Source organism: Natator depressus, chromosome 2, assembly GCF_965152275.1.
Source record: "Natator depressus isolate rNatDep1 chromosome 2, rNatDep2.hap1, whole genome shotgun sequence".
Classification (NCBI taxonomy): Eukaryota; Metazoa; Chordata; order Testudines; family Cheloniidae; genus Natator; species Natator depressus.
The window spans coordinates 229,398,507-229,419,065 of NC_134235.1; the positions used below are offsets into that span (position 1 = coordinate 229,398,507).

General features: G+C 39.9%; 1 protein-coding gene across 6 annotated transcripts in view; it reads right to left on the bottom strand.

The window, feature by feature from the left end:
* ARHGAP21 (Rho GTPase activating protein 21) overlaps nucleotides 1–20,559 on the bottom strand; it is a 193,906-nt gene that overhangs the window by 64,151 nt on the left and 109,196 nt on the right. For all 6 annotated transcript variants that reach the window (XM_074946082.1, XM_074946083.1, XM_074946081.1 and 3 more), the window contains exons 4-6: nucleotides 15,739–15,831; nucleotides 9,572–9,650; nucleotides 3,438–3,492 (exon numbers count right to left, since the gene is read on the bottom strand). In XM_074946082.1, coding sequence (XP_074802183.1) covers nucleotides 3,438–3,492; nucleotides 9,572–9,650; nucleotides 15,739–15,831 — 227 coding nt within the window. The remainder of the gene's footprint in view (nucleotides 1–3,437; nucleotides 3,493–9,571; nucleotides 9,651–15,738; nucleotides 15,832–20,559) is intronic.

The following is a 20,559-nucleotide window of genomic DNA, read 5'->3' on the forward strand; positions in this document are numbered from 1 at the left end:
CTGCCTGGGAGATCTACAAAGATCTAATGCTGCACACCTTAAGTGTCAGGGTGAGGAGTACAAGAAAAAGACAGACAGGGACCTAACATCTGAGCTGTGTTGATGGATTTGAAAAAAGCCTCGCTCTGCTCTCCTACCCTGACAGGACGGCTGGTCCACGAGGTTTAGGAGATAACCATAAAGACCTGGGGAATAACAGAGATTCTCAGATAGTCACACTGGGCTTCCAGAGAGAACTAAACAAAAGTTCACATAATCCTTAACACTTGACAAAAAAAAATTCAAACTCAGAACACTAAATGGGCTGGGTTTGTGTGTCACACAAAGAAATCCGTCCAAGAATCAATTGTACATTTTATAATCTATATTACACTTGTTGCCAGTCATGACCCTAGGCACCCTGTATTCACACCTTACACACTGCTGCAATAATATCTGTACAAAATATGGTTTGGGAGGTATATGAAAGATAACACGCTGGTTATTAATATTGTAAAGTGCATGTGTTAATGTTATATGAGAAGTTACGAATTCTCTCTGTATGATGTTATTATAACATGTTTAAGACAAGACAGCCAAAGGAAAGTGGGTTTACCTCTGTTTACATATTAACAGTAAACCAAGCTATACCAGTGGGGGTTATCCTGCTCCTGAATCTGAGACACAGATTTAAAGGTGGCTCCTGCACCCCAGAAACACACAGGAGACAATCCCCAGGAGACCTTCCCGATCTGTAAGACAAAGGCAATCCCTTTGGGAATATAAGAAACAGAGACTTCAAGTTTATCCTTCACTTTAAGGAAATCAAATTGGTTGGTTGCTTTATCTCCTTGATGGGTCCTAGCCACTAAAAAACTGGAAAGAAAACTTGGGTAAAAGAAATTATCTTGAACAAAGACTGTCTTGCTAGGCTAAGTTTTATACTTTCAGATGCATATTTTTCACTTTTACTTGCTTGTAACCATCCTTTATCTCTCACTTGGTACCATTTCTTAGTCCTTGCTCTTTTGTTAATAAACTTGTTTTATTTCTACTATAAACCAATTCAGTTCTGAGTTAGAAGGGAAGGTCATATTTACCCCAGTTAAATTAATAAGCCGAGATGTACCGACCCTTTAACAGAGCAGCAAACTTAATAACTTCTGTGAATGTACAGTGGTAGAGGCTGTGCATTGCAGAGAAATGTCTGAGGCGCTCACGGATTGGAGTTCTCTGATTGTTACCTGCTAGGCAAGATTTGTGCCAGGAAAGCATTGAGAAGTATGCTGGTGAGGAAGACAGACTGGTGTGGCCAGGAGCTGATACATGATCTAATCACCAGCAACTCTCACTCTTACTGAGGCAGAGAGGTAATAGTAGCTCACAGCTGCGGGCATCCCCAGCAGCATGTTACACAAGTCTTTGTTAATCACAGATATTTTTGATAATTGTGTAAAAAAAGTTAACTGATAAATTGTTACAGAATACAGTGATCAGGGACATGGTTAGAAATTAAGCCTCAAGTAACTAAGAAAAATGGACACTAGCAGAACACTTAAATCTGGGAGATTAAACACTTATTTAAATATTTTTTTTAATTTAAAAGAAAACTCTCAAATAGCAACAATGAAGTCAAATTTCATTACAATAGTGCAGGGTGTGTTACAACAAAGGGTTTTAAAATTGAAACATCATCTTTAACTAGTGTAAGATTTATATTATGCTATGAAGTATCCTCTGGTTTGAAACTTAGCATTCAACATTTCAGTTTAATGAAATCTTAATGTAACTTTATATTTGACAAATTTTGGAAAGATTTCATTTGTCCATTCTTGCACTAGCAAATGTAAAATAAAATTAAATGAACATGAGTTATGGATAGTATTTAAGATTTAAGTTACCTAAAACATGAATTTTTAAAAAAAAAGTAAGTTGAATTCTGTAGGATATGTCTGTGGTGTGAACCATCCATTCTTGTTATTTTGAGTGTCTCAGCTTGGCATCTGTTCACAGATGTCCAGTTTTTGCCCTATGTTGAGTTTAACTTAACAGCTGAACTCTTCATTGCACCTCTCCCCCATTTCCAACCTCTCTCTATTACTATGGACACCGCCACCATTCTCCGAGTCATCCAGGACATAACCTGGGCATCATATGCTCATTTAGGCCATTTTTAAATCTTGCCACTATTCCCACATAATCCCAAAAATCCATCTTTTTCTCTCAGTCCACAAAGCCAAAACTCCCATCCATATCCATCATCTAATGTCTTCACTATTGAAGTCTCCTCTTTCCTGGCCTTGACTACTGTAGCCTTACTCCCCCCTCAAGTCTATTCAAAACACTGCTCCTAAAATGATCTTCTTGACTCATTGCTCTGATCACATGAAGCACCCTTCAAATTTAGATTTGCTTATGGTGTGATGCCTACAAAAGCCCTGCTGCTGTCAATAGCTAACCAAGTCTTTTCTGACCTTTTGCCTTTTCCTACTCCCTAGTTATAGCCCCAATTAACACAAACTCCAATACACATAGTTTACAAGGCTATGCCAATTCTTCCCAGGCTCATTCACATGTGTTTTACCCACAGCTCTTGGGTGTTTAGACTGTAAGCCCTCTGGGACAGGGATCAACGCCTCTGTTTAACAGTCCCCAGCACAGTGGGGCCCCAATCTCCATTTTGATCCATCATAAAAATATTTACAACAGTTTGAGTAAAAAGGTTTTGGAAAACTATTTGGTTTAGAAAATAAGCAACTGCATATACAGTATTGTCTGGGGCAAACTTTACAAGTTTGAGGAAAGATGCGCAGCACTGTACATACAGTAACATTTTCAAAACCATATAGTTCTCCTTGTTCAAATTATATGCAACTGCTACATTTTGTCATGGAAATTTTCACAGTTTTGTTTCAGGTGACACTGCATCCTTTACACGGTGCAACATTATACTTCTCTTCAAATCTGGAAGTACCTCTGACTTGGAACTGAATTCTGTATAGAGTGCAAGTAAGTTCTTTCTGTTTAAAAAAATTTCACAAAATCTAGCAATTTTCTTAAAATAGCCCTTTCTCAAGTTCTAATGTTAAGAAACCTACATTAAATAAAGTCAGACAACCATAAGTGTCAGAGTTGTGCTTTCTAAAATACCTCTTTAGTATAGCTTCAGTATTTTACTAATATAGTGGAAAATGTTATGAATGGAGGTATTTTTCTCCTGTCCTAAAAACTACTACTGGTGCTTTCACATTCTGAAATTTCAGAGATAACGAGCAAGTAGAGTGGGAGTTAAGGAGTAACAGAAAAATAAATGTTGAAATTCCAACCACTTCCTAACAGCAAATGTTCAAAGATTTAAAGTATTCAGAAAGCAGCATACACTGTTCAAATATTTTCAGCAAATCAATGGGTTTTTTTCAATAGTATATCTTATTTTCATTTTCAGAAACACAACGTACCAGTTGAAGGATGTCTTCATCTTTAGGCATAACACTAAGTTCCAGTATGCAGTCACTGAAACACAATAGAATATATTACTCACGATTTTGAAAAGGGGATTTTATGTTCAGTTAATATAAGGAGAATGACACTGGTTAAGATACGGTCTGCTTGCTTCCCCATGTCAGAACTTGCCAAGCACTCACCATTTAAAAGTTAAAACATGCTTAGCCTTTCAAATAAGTCTCTTCACTAGAGATGAAATCATAATGGCAATCATAGCATGACCAATAAACTCCTTTTTTCCCCCTTTACACACTGAATTTTACTTACCAAGGTTCGTTTATATATCCAATATGTTAAACATAAGAGATATGTTAGACCATGCACATTCAACAGAATTAAATATTCCTGCTTCAATATTACATTACACAATGCAATATCTTTAATAAAATAAACTTCTCTTATTAAGGAAGTTGGAGCAAGGATGGTAGGGCCCTCACAATATCACATGACTCAAGTTTTTCTTTTGCATTCAAAAGTAACCTTTTATAAACAGCCATATTTAGCTTGAGAGCTAAACAATCTGGCCACCTTCTGGATGGTAAGGCAGAGTATCTGCTAGCATAGCTTACTTGGCGAGCAGGTAAGAGTGGTCATATGCACCATGACTTGCCACTGATGAGTGTTTCTAAGGTACCTATGCTATCTTTTTTTTAAAAAAAAAGATCTGCTTTTTGTGGGATATCTATGAACCACGGTATCTGCCTCGGGTGTCTTGGGCAAAACTTAAAGTTGCAAATATGTGAATACAAGTACAACTACCCCCCCTCCACTGTCTTAAGAAAGTTAATTTAGGGGTCCTGAAAACTGGCAGAGAAGACAGTACAGGCAGTAGCAAGGCATCCCCATCCAATCCCATGATCATGCTTCAACATCATCCTGGAGGAATCAGATAAAACTTGTACGGTCATTCAGAAGAGACATATGACAATAGGTGAACTGCCAGCTATTTATTGGCATCTCATGTCAAGCTATGGTCTTTATATCTGAATTACTAAACCCACAGGAAGAACATACATAAAGAAGTCTCAAGTAACTGACCACCACTTTCAGAAAGCGTAGGTACATATATGGGTCTGGAATGCACATTGAAAATTGATTAAAGATGGGTCAGACAGAGCCAGAAATGATAAGTATAATCCATGCAGCTAGTCCAAAACTAACTTTCAGAAGTTACCTGGCGAGAAACAGTTATCTCACATTCCCCAAACAAAGGCAAATCCTATGAACGTGTTATTCTGGAAACAATGCCAATGAGCTCCATCAAAAACTAAGGCAATTCAAGAACCATGAATATCTCTACACCGCAAAAAGAGATCCGCAGCAGCAAGTCTCAGAACCCAGGGCTACTGACTAGGGCCCGCACTGCAGGGCAAAGAAGTAGCAGTGTAGACATTCGGGCTTGGGGTGGAGCCCGGGTTCTGAGACCCTCCCCCCAGCACATTTTAGAGACGGGCTCCACCCTGAGTTAAGAGTGTCTACATTGCTATTTTAGCACAAGCCCAAATCAGTGGTCCTGAGCTCAGAATCACTGCTGTGGTGTTTTGTTTTATTTTGCTGGGTAGAGGTACCCTAAGAGTCTCCATTGCATTTCCTGGTGTGCACAGATCTTGATACAAATCCTTATCTTGGCATCAGAGAAGGCACTCTACACTAAAACAACAGGCTGAATGGATTCCAAGTCAGTTTTATAGTGTGTCTTGACTCTCTTATGCAATGATATTAGAGCTGATCTACAACCTACCTTATGTGACTTAACTATGGCTGATGAACATTTACTGGAAAAATTGCTGTTTACTGCATTGAAATGGAATCAACAAACATTAACGCCTTTAAAGTTGCCCTGTCGCTTTTAGAAATAAATGCCATGCACCTTGTTTTGGAAAATGGAGAAACCCAAGATTTCACCATTGTCTAAAGAAAATAAAAGGTCCTTGCAGAGACTGAGAGTCTCTCCGAGACTTTCAGATCCAGAGCACAGAAGATCCAGTCTGTTCAAGTTTCAACAGAAGGTCAGAACTCAGTTTAATAAAATGTATTTTCCCACAAAAGCAAGGCCTTATTCTTGAAAGAACAACATATGTTTAGGTATTCTTTACATATGAAAGATGCTTCTGTTCTGTAGTTCATTTATCCATTTGCTACTGACTACAGACAAAAAGTTAGGACTTCAAAATAGGATAATGTGGGAAATTAGATTTCAAAAGCTTTTTTCCTAAAATATTCATTTGAAAATGTACAGTACACTATGCCAAATGGTATAGTTTCTTTAACTTTTAAAACCAATTTTATTATCAGAAGCAGATTGATATAAACTGAAAGAAAAAGTGTGTAAACTACCATAAAAATAAGTCTTCAAAAATAAGTTTCAAAGACTTTTTAGAACACAAGTTTAACAGGTACATGACTATTCACACATTAAAACAAAAATTTTCAACAATTCCCATTTTAGCTGTAATATAAGCAGTAAAGTTATAAACTAATGTTTAAAAACAACAGTGTTAATGATACTCTGTTGTACTGTTTGAAGATGACTCCCCCCAACTCTAAAGTAACAGTTGGAAAAGTAGGGAGCGAGGTACTGTAGTTTTACATTATTGCTCCTGAAAATATAGACTTCAGTACTGGAACTGACCTTAGGACTCATGCAGAGCCCCATGCGGCAAATTATGCAAGGGTTCACACCTATGCAAGGGTTCGTCTATTCAACTTCAACATCAGGACCTTAGACTCTATATCAGAAAGCCACGCAGCTCATAATGCAAAGTTCCCACCCACATAGCTCCTATAGAGGATAGGGGGGCTTCTTACATAGAGCAGAATATCAAGCCACTCTCCTACTCTCGCCAACCAATATTTCATGCTCATTTATCTGAGCTATGTAAAGGGATTTTTCTTCTATTCTAATAAAATTTAAACACAGATTTCCAGTGAGTCACCAAAAGAAAACAAACATTTGTAAACTAAAATGTCACTGAAGAGGCTTCACTCAAAATAGTTGATCTAAGTGTGATTGTTCATTTATATGAACCTTGTGGCAGAGGGATTTGAGACCTCCCAATCTTCATAGTTTGTGAAATATACCTGTAAGTCTCAAAATCTTCACTCCAGGTGTCAAGATATTGAGGAAATCTTTAAAACTGTTTTCTTCATTTTCTTAACACTCATGAAAGTGTATGTAAGATTATCACTTGTATAATGCTGATCGGAAGCATCACACTCAAAGGAAGTGACAGTTTGAACAAAATATTAGGTACAACATTATTAATTCTTAGAGATGTCTATGGAATGCACTGATCAAGCAAATAACCTCATTTTTATGTCATATATGCTGTTCTTAATCAAATTTTAAAAATTCTTGACTCGGCATCAGAAGAGGCATCAAAACAAAAGCACTAAGAACCTAGACCAGCGTGAAGACGCACATTTTATGGGCTTTTTTTTTGGTGACTACTGTTAATCTTGTGTATAGTTCTGAAGGTTTTAGCAATATATTTATGTTATGAAAAATTTAAAAGGAAACTGAATGCAAGGCTGGGGTTGTGGCTCTTCCAACCCCCAAATGACTTTAAAAAAAAATCATTACTGTGAATCAGCATACTGATCTCCTGTTTCTTGGTCTATTTTCAACAATAACTAGTAAAATAATTTGTCTCTTTTACAGGTTTTTAACATTAGTGCCCATCATGTCTCTAAGTTGCTTGTATGCAAGTGAATAAAGATAAAATTTTGCTGGGCCAATCAAATAGGTTGGCAAATTCTGGTAAACGGTGCAAGACTAGATTCAAGAGCAATCTCAGGACTTGTGTCATTTGGAACAATTCACTCTGGGAATTCTGCAGTGCAATTCTCTCATCCTTCAGAAAGAATATATAGTATAAATCAAACTTTACCATCTCTTCCCAGAAACTGAGAAAGAGGGCTGCATGTCCCCAAAGCCATTAGACGAATGCAGTTGACTTCTCTAAGTCAAAAGGCATGTGGATTAAACCAATTGATGTCAATGGGGAATCTTTCCACTGACATCAACAAGCATTAGTTTGGGCCCTATATTAAGGAAAAGTCACACTACTGAAGTCCATAGCATTCAGTAACAAGGACAGGCATCAACATTGCAAAACTCAGTTTACATCTTTTCTGGAAATAAAGATGAGGTACTATGAGAGATTGAGGTGCCACGAGAAGGGGTGTTGGAATAATTTGATAATTTAAAAAGCAATAAACCACAAAGCCCAGATTGTTTACATTCAAGACTTCTAAAGGAGCTTAAATATGAAGTGGCTGAGCTGATAGCAAAATATGCTGTGTGTCATTAAAAACAGCTAATATACCATAGAATAGCAAATTATTTATATTTAAAACTATTTCTAAGGGTGATTGGGGGAATTACAGACCAGTACACTTTCCATTTAGATCTGCTAAATTGGGTTGAAATTATAATTAAAATCAGGGTATTGACATTTCTGGGAAGTCATACTATGCTAGGGTATAACCAACACAGTTTATGAAGAGAAAAGTAATTTCGCACTAATCTATGATTTTTTTTCAACGTGTCAGTAAAGTAGTAGATGAAGGAGAACCAGCTGATGTAATTTAATTTTCAAAAGTCCTATGACCAAGTCTCTCACAAGAAGCTACTAAAGAAACTAAGCAGTCGCTGCAGAGAGAAGTACTGTCTTGTGTCAAAAAAACTAGCTAAGAGACAGGAAACACAGAATAGAAATAAACGGTTGGTTTTCATCATGGCAAAAAGGTAACAATGTGTTGTTTCAAATGTATTTAATAATAATACAGAAAGTGGAATGAGCAGCAAGGTTGCAAAATTTAAAGATGACAGTTATTTAGGTTAGTCTAGTGCAGAGAAGACTGAGTAACTTTGGAGGGACCTAACCAAACTACATGAATCAACAATACAATAGAAAACTAAGTTCAACGTTAATAAATGCCAAGTAAAGCACACCGGAGGGAAAAATCTCAATTACTCAGACATCTCATAGGGCTCTAAATTAACTATTAACTCAAAAAAGGTACAGCGTATCTGGAATCAAAATTAGAAAGGGAGCGGGACTAGAATGAATAAAGGCACGGGAAAACCTCTCCATAAAGAGTCTGAAAAGATAGGGACTGTACTTTACAAGGCAAACAAATAAGAGGAGACATGGAAAGTATATAAAATAATGAATGGAATAGAATCGGTAGATCAAGAGCTTTCTTTCTCCCTGCCTACCACCACAAGAACAAGACGACATGCAATGAAAATAAAAGGTGGCACTTTCACTACTGATAAATAAAATCCATTTCCAAAACCACTTGACTGTGGAACTCATTGCCACAGAATATAACTGAGGCCAAGAATTTAATAAGATTCAAAAAAGGATTAGAGACACAAGGTGGGTGAGGTAGTATCTTTTATTTGACGAGCTTCTGTTGGTGAGAGATAAGCTTTTGATCTTACACAGAGCTATTCTTCAGACCAAAGATACTACCTCACCCACCCTGTCTCTAATATTCTGGGGCCGACAAAGCTACAACAGCACTGTATACAATAAAATCCAGAATTATAACAGTTAATCCTAACAAAAATTTTGAAGGGATATAAAACCTCATGCTTCGTTTTTTAAATCAATCTCCAAATATAGGGATTAGAATGAGACCTTCATGGAGAGGAAGATTATTACACTATTATTCCATTATTCTTCTTTTGAAGCATCTAGTGTAGTCCACTATTAAAGACAAATACTAGCTTAGATGGACCATGCTCTAATACAGTACAACAATTCCTATGAGTACAATACTGTTTGCGGAGGTGGGAGGGATTTTTATTTATACATATATATATATACATATATATATATACACACACACACACACACACACACACACACACACACACATATATATATAAAAATCCCTCCCACCTCCGCAAGCAGTGTGTGTGTGTGTGTGTGTGTGTATACACACACGCATGCACACAAACTTGCACACCCAGTGGTTGACACACACTTTTGCAGAATAATGCAACAGTCATCCCTCCCTATGCTCCAATTTATTAAGCTGGCACTCAAAAGGGACTAATTTACAAATATCTTACCTGTTCTGAATTAAAGCAATTACTTGGGAATATGTCTTCCCAATAACACTCTCTCCATTAACTTTTACAATTCTGTCACCTATGGGAAAAAAATAAACAAAAAGTTAAACATATAGCATATTTGTTTCTATTCCAGTTCTTTGGATTCTTCTCCATTCATTTTAAAAGGATGGTTCAGTACTTTACAATAATCAGGATCACTAACATAATGAATTTAAGTTTAGCTTGCTTTAAAAACAAACTACAAGCATATTCTTTGCTACTTAAAAATATTTCTTTATGTGTAGATATAGTGTGTATATTAAAAACAAAAATTAAATTTTTCCGGCCAAATATTCAGATCTGGTTCTTAATTCTATGCTCCCAAATTACACCCCTTAAACAACTCATTTGCTCATACAAATGTTCTTTTGAACACACAAGCAGGCACAAACAATAGAAGAGGCTAGTTTAAAAAATTGGCCTCCAAAACAACTTTTGAGGAACACTTCTCTATATTGAAATATGTTGATTTTTAAAAAAAAATATTTACAAGTAAACTGTTTAGAGATTTTAAAAAATTGGTAATTTTGGATTCAGAACACCTCCAGCAGTAGCACGTGTCTTTTCAACAGGCACTGCAATACTCTTTTGTTCTAAAATGTAGTAGTTATAGCAATAAGGAGAGAATGTTTCTAAAGCTGCTCCAATTCCTTCTTTTCCTTAAAATGCTAGTGTTACTTATATGATACTTTTAGCTTTTCGATGTCCAATCTATCTATCCACATGGTGTAGTGGTCTAATTCTCTGCCACCTAGATCAAATTTAGAATTGAACTGCAGTTTCTTTGAGCTTCTCTAGGTAGTTTTGTTGTGTCCTACTGATTATAAGCTTCTCTCACTCTTCAACCACGGATAGATGGCAACTTAACATAAAGGAAACATGACAGATCTGTGTACTGTGGGCTCCTTTTCAGTTTTGAAACAGAAACTAATCTCATGACTATCACAACAGAGCTAAAAGAGGCTGTACCCCCTACACAATACAGGAATTACAAAGTAATCGTGCACATCCTGGTCTTCTCTCAGAAGAAGAAAAGAAAGAAATAGAAAATGTTTAAGGACGGACAACAACATATAAGAGACTTTGAAACAGAAGAAAAGACGACTTGAACTCTTCTAATAACACAGAGAGGAAGAACTCCTATTTTTCTTAGATAGAATCTTCTCTATACAAATACCCTGTAGAAGAGGTTAACCAATTATAGATATATACTGGAGACTCTTTGGAATACATGACTGCTGAACACTCTTGAGCGATCACCTCTCCTGCTTCCTGGCATTATGCAGAACTTTGTCCTCAGTTGGAAGATCTAACCCAGCTGAGTTCCATATCCAGAAACGGACCTAATGGTTCCTCTTTTTACTGGTTTAGACTGTACATATGATTTTCAACACATGATGAATAAAAGGATCACACATTTACAAATGTAAACTTTGTGAACAGTGCATTTGGGTCCTTGTTTCAGCTGATTGTTTTGCTGAACTGGTATTGCTGGCTAAAGTAGTTTCCCAAAGGTGAGCAAGAATAATAAACAACACTACAGAAGAGAATTTGATGCCAAATTCTGGCGGCTGATAATCCACATGACCGATGAGTAATCTTGGCTGGTGGAAAGTCAAACTCCAGATAAGTAGGTAGATCATTGTGAATTCCCTACCTAATTTCACTGAAGTGTTGGATTTTTCTGAAGCCACAGTTTAGTCTGGAATGCTTGAATCATTCTCAAACTACAAAAAAAAAAATTTACAGATAAAATGTGTCATAATTTAGGCCAAGAGCTACATACTTAGAAGTTTTAAATCCTGTTCTAAGAAGTTCAGCCATATTGTAGGGCTTCTTCCAAATACTATCAGATCCTTCCCTCTTGCCACTGAAAATAGGAACGGATTTTTTTATTTTTTTTTTAAATTATAGCTTCAAACCTTGCCCACTTATTTGGTACTTCTTGTTTTCACATAGGAATATTGAGTAATGACGAACATCCTTATATTGCCTCATATCACCTGTCTTCCTGTGGAGTTTTTGGTTCCAGCCTGCTCTCCCATGATTTTCAATTCAGCTCTCAGACTCGGAACCAGAAGAAGTGATGTGGGTCAGCATGGATCAAGCGCCCAGTGACTCAGAAAAGGAATTGCCTAGAAGTTTAAGTGGCACTGAAGACAGAATCAGCCTCAGGAATGGAGTGATTGAACGAAGATTATAAGGTGGAAGGGGCTTTGCTCTGTCATAGGTAGACAGAAGGAGAGAATGTACTTATTGTGGGAAGAAGTAAGTGAAAGTTGTTCTTACAGTTATCCAATGATTAAACCCACCTCAATACTTTTGGCAACATTGTGACTCAATCTGAACACACTGGTACCAATTCTCCCCTGCCTTGTATGTTGTAGAGTCATTTACACTTGTGCTGAGTACATGCAAAATGCTGTCCTGACAGTACCTTATACCCACTTTGCATAGGTGTACATAATCGGGCCCATTATAGTTATAGATATTGTAATTACTTTCTACCATGTTTGGGATTCTTAGATGTGATCTCTGAGGTAAAATGCTTTGAGTGTCAAACATGGGAACTATGGACCTGCTCAGCAACAACCCAATTAGACTTATGAATACAAAACTACATAGAACTATGAAAAATGTTTAAACTAAACCATTCTGCAGTTAGGATATCCTTTCATTCAAGTTTACAAGATTATCACAAGTCTCTATATTACAGCATGCCACATTTAGCTTTTCCAGGCAACTGATCCACTTGCAAACTGGGTGTTTCTGTCCAATCAAACTGTGAATGAGACATTCAATAATACAAAATAAGTGCCTTGCAGCAATGAAATACAAACTGACAAAAATAATGAAACGTAACTACTTAAGTTCATATTCGATTTCAAAATCTAACCCCTTTAGTGTAACCATATAATGAAATAAAACCATATATTGCAATGGAACAACCCAAGAAAAGTTGGTTCCACAAAATGAGATACCCACTATATACAAAGTGATTGTGTCAGAAGCCGAGCCGTCTAGCTGGCTGACCGTTCTCTGAGTGCTTTATAATGTGATTTCCAAGACAGAGCCATAATACTACATGTTAATCTACAGTTTTTAACAGAAATAGCAACATGACCTAATTAGATATTATGACTATCAGTAGTCTCCTTAAAAGGACACGTGGGCAATTTAAAAAAAAAAATTTATTCTCTACCTTTTTATAAGTCTGAAAATAAAATATTCTCTGTACTGATTTTATCCTTTTCAGTATGGCAAATATTGAATTTCATCTTCGGTCAGAAAAGTAACATGCTCCCTTTGTACAACTTCACTGTATGCTGCACTTTATCAAGCCAAAACCTCTCTCTCTCTCTCTATACACCAGCATCAAATGATGCCGTTGCTCAGAGAATGCTTGCTACTGTAAAACTATACCAGAGCGAGAAGAAAAAATAGGATGTACTGCAGAGCCTGGAAAGTCAGTGCTGTGATTTTTAAATTTCTAAATGCCCTAGAGTTTTCATATTTCTTTTGAAAAAAATTACCCTAGTCCAGGCAATTAATACATGTATACGTTTAAAAAAAAAAAAAAAATCTCAACAGCCAGGTCAGGAGTGTTCTCTGACTCACATGTATTGCTTTTGTGTAGTATAGTGTTTGCCATGCTTTTAAGGATAGAAATTCTCATTTACAATGGTATCCAGCTACCTAATCTGTAGTTGTATAATTTGTACGATTGTTCCTTCTAAAAACTTTTCTTGAAGAATTTAAATAAAGAACCACAAATTATTACAAAACTTAGCCTAAGTTTATACCAGACTTGTGCCAGCATAGTGGTGCGAAGAGGTGAGAGCCTGATCAACTGAGGCATTCAGGCAGAATTCTGTAGCGCAGACAAGAGTTATATCCTGGTATAGCTTGTTTTGCTTGTGGGGACTAGGGGGTATTTACTACATGAGTATAAAGTGCAACTTTGGCTGCATCCAGACCAAGAGTCTTTTGCCAGCATAGTATACTGGTATACCTAGGAGTAAATGCTCTTAGTGTAGACCTAGCCTTTGTAATGCACTTTAAATGGTGCTTTACAAACAGATGGATTCTCTGTTTCAAAGATTTTTTTGGACTAAATCAGACAAAATAAGCAAAATAATGGTTAGGTAGAGGGCCAAATGGGGACTGCTCATATTTACTTGCTTTAAAATAGGTGGGGGAGTGGGAAGGTGGAGGGCTAAATGATTTGGAACCATCAAGTTATGCACATAACCTATGTAACCACATGTAAAGTCCTGTCCTTCCTCAACCCTTCCCTCTTGTTTGTCACACTCACTTGTCCCTTGTCTTATCTTAAATTATAAGCTCTTCACATCTTCCTTTATGTTTGTATAGCACCTATTACAATATGGTCCCAGTCTTGATTGTGGGTTTGGGGCATTAATACAAATACATAATACAAAAAACACATAAAAAATACAGGACAACCATTCAGGAAAAGGAGAGTGAGGGGATTATAAGAGAACTGAAGAAGAGCAGGACTGCTTGAAGTGTTAGGTTTGATGTAGAGGTCTGATGGAAGAGAGGGCACTTAGAGCAGTGTTTTTCAAACTTTGGGTCAAGACCCAGTACTGGGTCGCAGCATGTCAGGCACTTACTCCGGTCAGCACTGCTGACCGGGATGTTAAAAGTCCCATCGGCAGTGCTGCCCAGCAAAGGCAGGCTAGTGCAGGGGTGGGCAAACTATGGCCCGCGGGTCCCACACCAATCTCAGAAGTGGCTGGCACCACATCCTTGAGGCCCCGTGAGGGGGGTGGCGGGGGGTTCCATGCATTGCCCTTGCCTCCAGGCACTGCCCCCCACCAGCTCCCTTTGGCCAGGAATGGGGAACCGTGGCCAATAGGAGCTTCAGGGAAGTACCTGGAGGCGTGGCAAGGGCAGCACATGGAGCCCTGTGCCCTCCCCTCCCGCAGGGGCCGCGCAGAGATATGGTGCCAGCTGCTTCCTGGAGTGGCACGGCGTGGGGCCAAGGCAGGCATGCAGGGAGCCTGCGCTGGCCCCAGGGCGCGCTGCTGCCACCCCGGAGCCGCTTTAGGTAAGCGGCGCCAGGCCGGAGCCAGAATCCCTCCTGCACCCCGCCCCCAACCCCCTGCCCTGAGCCTCCTGCCTGCACCCCAACCCCCTGCCCTGAGCCCCCTGCCACACCCCTCGTGCACCCCAACCCCCAGCTCCCTCCTGCAGTCCGCACCCCTCCTCTGCCCCAATCCCTTGCCCTGAGCCTATTCCTGCACACTGCACCCTCTCCCACACCCCATACTTCCTTCTGCACCCCAACCCCCTGCCCTGCCCACAGTTTCCCCCAGATCTGGCCCTTGGCCCAAAAAGTTTGCCCACCCCATGGCTAGTGCCTACCTTTTCCGACACTGCAGCCAGCAGCAGGTCCGGCTTCTAGGCAGGGGGGCCATGAGGCTCCACGCACTGCCCAAGCCCCCAATCCCCTGCCCCAGCCCTGAAGCTCCCCCCAAATCCCTCATCCCTGGCCCCAGAAGAGCTTGCTCCCCCAGCCCAGACCCCCTCCCACACCACAATCCCCTGCCCCAGCCCTGAGCCCACATCCCAAATCCCCTCATCCCCAGCTCCGTTGGGTCTTCAACTTCAATTTTCTTCAACTGAGTCCCCAGAAATAAAAAGTTGGAAAACCACTGACTTAGAGGATAAATCTGGTGACAATGCTCAAAGTATGGATAGGTGGAGAGGTAGCATGATTGACAGCATAAAAGAAAAGATTGTGAAAAAAGTAAAGAAGGAGCAAACAGAGAACTGAAGAGCTGACCGTGGGAGAGGAAGCAATATAAAACGGGAGCCAGGATTAAGGTGGGGGCAAGTTTATGTAACACTTTATAGGCAAGGAAAAGGAGCATGAGTTTGTGGTGGGGAGACAGGAAGACACTGAAAAATAATCAAAGGGATGGACTTGCGTGATCAGAGTGGTAGGACCGAAAGAAGACTATAGTAGCAGTGTTTGGGGCAGTCCACAGAGGGAGAAGTGAGAGTAAGAGTCCAGAAAGTGCAATAATGAAGACGACAAGACTGCAGAAAAGTTATAGCTTTTTTTATATTAAATTAGCACTATAAAAGAACAGCACCTGTGCACAATCCAGCTTCAAAAGCAGGTCCACCTTCTTTAACCTGTTTAACAAATATGGTATCCATCGGTTCCAGTCTGTTTCTTTGCTTCCCTAAAGAAAAGCACATGTTTGGAAAGGTATTTTATTAAGCTGCATTATGATGCTGAATTGTAAAAAACATTCTGAAAAAACTTAATCATGCCATATTCATCTTCATATTAAATATTAGGATCCAAATTATTTCTTAATTCATTTGGCAAACAGAGCATTAACATCTGTTCTATTTGAAACCATTTGCTTTCTTTTGGCTGGACTGAAGATCTTTGACCTGTCTGTAAAACTGTAGTTGCAAAATTGTCGCACATGAATATATCAGAAGTCTGACACGTTTCAGCTTTATTTTTTCATCTCATCAGTATTCCATCCTCAGACTGGTGACTATGGCGTTCAACAGGGGCCATCCCTTGTTTCTCAGATTCCCATCTGGCAGGTTTATGAAACCACACTAACTGAAATCACAATCAGAATTACAGTACTATAACTTGAAAAAAAACGAGGCATTTCTCCAAAAGAGGGTCTAGACTTTGTAGTATCCTGAGAGCACCATAAAAAACCCAGAACTACTGACTCTGTAACAGCAACTCTCAGATCCCTGAGCCAAGCTGACCAAAGGTCTTTGAAAATTTGTTTTTGATGGAAGTTCAAAAAGCAAGGTGCATATCAAGGTTAAATCATAGTGATTGTGTGTAACGTTCACAGACTGAGACAGACAGTCACAGGTTTGTTTCAGGGAGTCTAAATTGGTGAAATTTATAACCTTCTTGCCTCCTCACTGTGCACACTCACAAACATGAATATCTCACCTCCTTCCCCATCACATTTGCATTTGGTCCTCCAAATCTAAGTCAGTCTAAGAAGCAATAGCCATACTAGGTCCAGAAGGGCGCAGCAGGAAACACTGACTAGCATTTATAAATCAAAATAAGGAGATGGAGTGTACGACAAGATACATCTATAAGATGCAAGTCAGAGTCCATTTATGTCTTAACTGTAACATATCAAGAGAGCCGGAGTGAAACATAGTAAATTACATCATCTTAGACTTGCATCTGAATTTGGCCCACAGTATACAAACAAACAAGTCCTAACTGTCCAATTTTGCAAACTGCTGAGCACCCTGAACTCCCAATGAAAAGCAATTACAACTATAAGTGATAACAGAACCACAAATAAAACCTTAAGTTGCCATAGAACAATCAAGAAAGTTGGCTCTATGAAAGGAGATCACTTTATATATCAAGTGATTATGTCAGAAGTCGAGGAGTCCAACTTGCTGATCATTCCTGGAGTGCTTTATAATGTGATTTGCAAGATACAGCTATAATACATTTCATTCTAAAGTTCTGACAAGAAAGAATCTTCATGGAGAAATACCTACTACATCTGGCATTTTCTACCTCCTCCTTAAAATACAGACATTAAAACATTGCTAAACCTTTTATGGCCATTCAGAGACACCAATACTTCAATTTTCGACATGCTCAAAATGCAAGGCGAAGACTGACTTGCTCAAGCTAAGGACATGAACAAGTTGTTCCAGCTACTTATAGGGGCCAGCACCTATAAACGGGTGATCTTTTGTAGGGTCAGATCCCATGACCACCAGTATTGCCATTTTCCTCCCTTCTCCATTATGGGATTATATGACTTGGGGTAAGAAAAAGAAAGAACAAATGCTGGAAACAACATACACTCAAAGAAAATAACCAGAGAGATACTTACTACCAATATAGTACATTCAGTTTACAACCACCCCTTCAGGTGAATATAACACCAACACAGCCAATAGCGCAGACCTGAAATTCATATTATGTGATGAAAGATCAGTACTCAACAGATATGACCTCCACATCCTTTTATCAGACAAGGCTCCCATCTTGTCCTTTTTTACCAATTCCTGGTTAGTTGGCAGCAGAGGCCCAATGCTGGCTCACCCCATCCTCCCTATACATTGTCCCTATCCGAATACACAAAACAAGTGGCCAACCAGCCATGTTACTCCCATTCAGCATCAAATGCAGAGAAGGATCCCTTGGAAAAACAGAATCCTTCGCATGTATCCACCATATCTGTAAATCAGTGGAGATAATTACATACTAATCTTCAGAGCACATAGATTGTAGGTTTCCCTGGAGAGCGGGCGTTTGACTGACAATAGTGGAGTCCCCAAAGCTCATCATGACAGGGGACTAACATCTACACTGACAATATCCTGGATGGTGGCCAAAAACCACCTGTTCTACACACAAGCACTCCACTTTGGGCTACACAGGTATTCTTGGGATCAATTCACAAAGTTGGTCCCACACTGGACTAATTCTTTGGCCTAGAAATGGAAATAGGAAATATTAGGAACTCACCCCTTTTCCCAGGAAGGTCACCACCTCCTTCAAACCAAGATCAATCTGCAGGCACACAAGTTGGAAGAAGGGACTATCACTATGGTTTGCCCCTGTAAATTTATGGTCCCAGATAAATTCCAGAGCATCTTCAATAAAATCCATATACAACCGAAGAGCCAAAGACTGGAAGACCAAGTAAGATGCTACAGACCTGATTCTTATTTACACTAAAGCTGCTTTATATTGCTAGAGCAATGTAAAATGGATTTAATGTAAATAAGACTAGGACAACTTGGATCACGCATGAGCCATTGCCAGAAAGACACATTGGCACCTTCAGACCCTTAAATCTCTTTAGTTCTCAGATACTGATGTCAGATGACGCAGGAGGGAAGGAAACAAATGGCAGTACTTGAAAACCTGATCAGAAGCTGGTAACTCCAAAACAAGGTTTTCTAAAATCCTAGGCTATGGCTGTAGCCGAGACTAAAATCTCTCTCCTCTTCTGCCACTGCAGCAGCTAAATCCTGCACTGCAGAATTTTAATGGTCTGTGAATGACTGTCTCAGTTCAGACTGCATCCACACAAACTCAGAAGCCAGCTCCACTCCATATGAATAACTATCAACAAGCTTCTCAGAGAAGATCAAATAAATCCCGCATGCCCTCTCCAGACAGCAGCAGCCACATGCTAAGACAGAACCTCCCCTCTTTACAGCATTCAGTATTTTCCCTGAGCAAGACACTAGAGTGCTGGAAGAAATCTGCACCACTACCAGTGATTCACACTATAACAGAGTGGCACGCACCTCTTGCGAGTGCCCCCTGGCCAAGTGCATGTGCCTCCACTCAGTCTCTGTAATTGTGCTAGGTCTTCTGTAACTCAGCCCTCCAGCCAAGTCACACAGTCTACATATGGAACACAAACAAAACAAACCCCTTCCAGGATAAAGAGTCCAACAGAGGCCTCTCAGTATCTCTCGGGTGGAACGGCTCTTCCTGTAGCCCTTCCTGGGCTCAGTCTTTAAACAGTCCTGGCCCTGGTATGGGTCCGTGCCCTCAGGGCTCCCTCCCTGGAGACATCTTCACCCTCTCTGGGCCCTTCTCTGACCCCAGTTCTCCAGCTGAGTCGCTAAACAGTTCAGGTCCCCTTCTGGGGATGTACCAAAGTCCCTAAAGTCCAATATCACTGACCCTCTTCAAGGTCTTCAATCCCTTCTCTGGGATCAGTTCAACTCCCTCCTCAGGGATTTAGCCCCTCCGCCACTGTGGGTGGTGGGGACCTGGGCCTGCCCACCATTCCTGGGTCCCAGCCCAGGGACCCTACAAACATCAGCCACCCGCTGCATCCCTTTGACTAGTCACGATGCTGCTACAATTTCCTGGGCCACTTCCCCATGACACCTTCATCCTTACCTTAGGGCTTCAGCTACCAAGTTCCAGCAACCAGCCAGGAGCTCCTCCTTGCTCCCCCCGTCCCTGACAGTAACTGATCTGTTTGAGGTTCTGCAGTCCTTTCAGCCAGACAGGAACACCATCCTTGCTCCTATGGCTCCAAGCAGAAACTGCCTCCTGTTCTGTACCGCAGTTCCTTTTGTATGGGCCTTCTGGGCCTGGACTGGCTGCTTCCTGCAGCCTCCCTCTGATTGGCTGCTTCCCACGCAGCCTCTCTAGGCCACTTGGAGGACAGTTCCACTGCTCCTTTTTTGGGGACAGGGTGTGGTAGGACCCTGAGGCCTGCAGCAGGGGGCCTCTGAGCCTGGTACACCCATCACACAGACCCATGATCACTGTGGCTGTGGAAAGATGCATCTGGCACCTTTACTGGTAAAAATCATCAAATGCCACCTTTAATGAGGGCACCTTTGATTAGAGCATGTCTTAATGCCACATATTTTTAAACCTTCTCTTGACTCAGGCCTTGTCAATTACCACCCCAGCATCCAAACTCCCATTCTTGATCAAGATAATTGAGAAACTAGCTGAGTAGTAATCTCCCTCGGTACCTACATTAATCAAGAAGTAACGATGAAAGCTGTCATCCTTAAGAGTGAAGGATGTAAGAAGAGAGGACAGGACTCCTAGGAAGAGGGCAAAAGCTTTGAAGCTTACTACTTAATAGTCAGAGTAACCAGAAATCAGATGGCTTTCAGAAAAGTGTAAAACTCTCTTCTTCATCTTAGCTTTTCCATATTCCCAAGAGCAAAGGAGAGAGGAATCAGAACTAGAGAAAAAAGAAAAGAAAAAAGAGAAAGGGGACACAGAGTAGAAGGAGAGCAAAGAGGGGATAAAGCAATAAAATTAGGCCATGTAGCATTTGCATGTTTGGTTTTTAACTCTTTGGGAGGTTGTTGGAAACTACAGTGATGGGTGCCTTTAGAAAACCTGGATAAATAGCAAGGGTAGAGGACAATTCTCAAATAATAAACTCATTGTC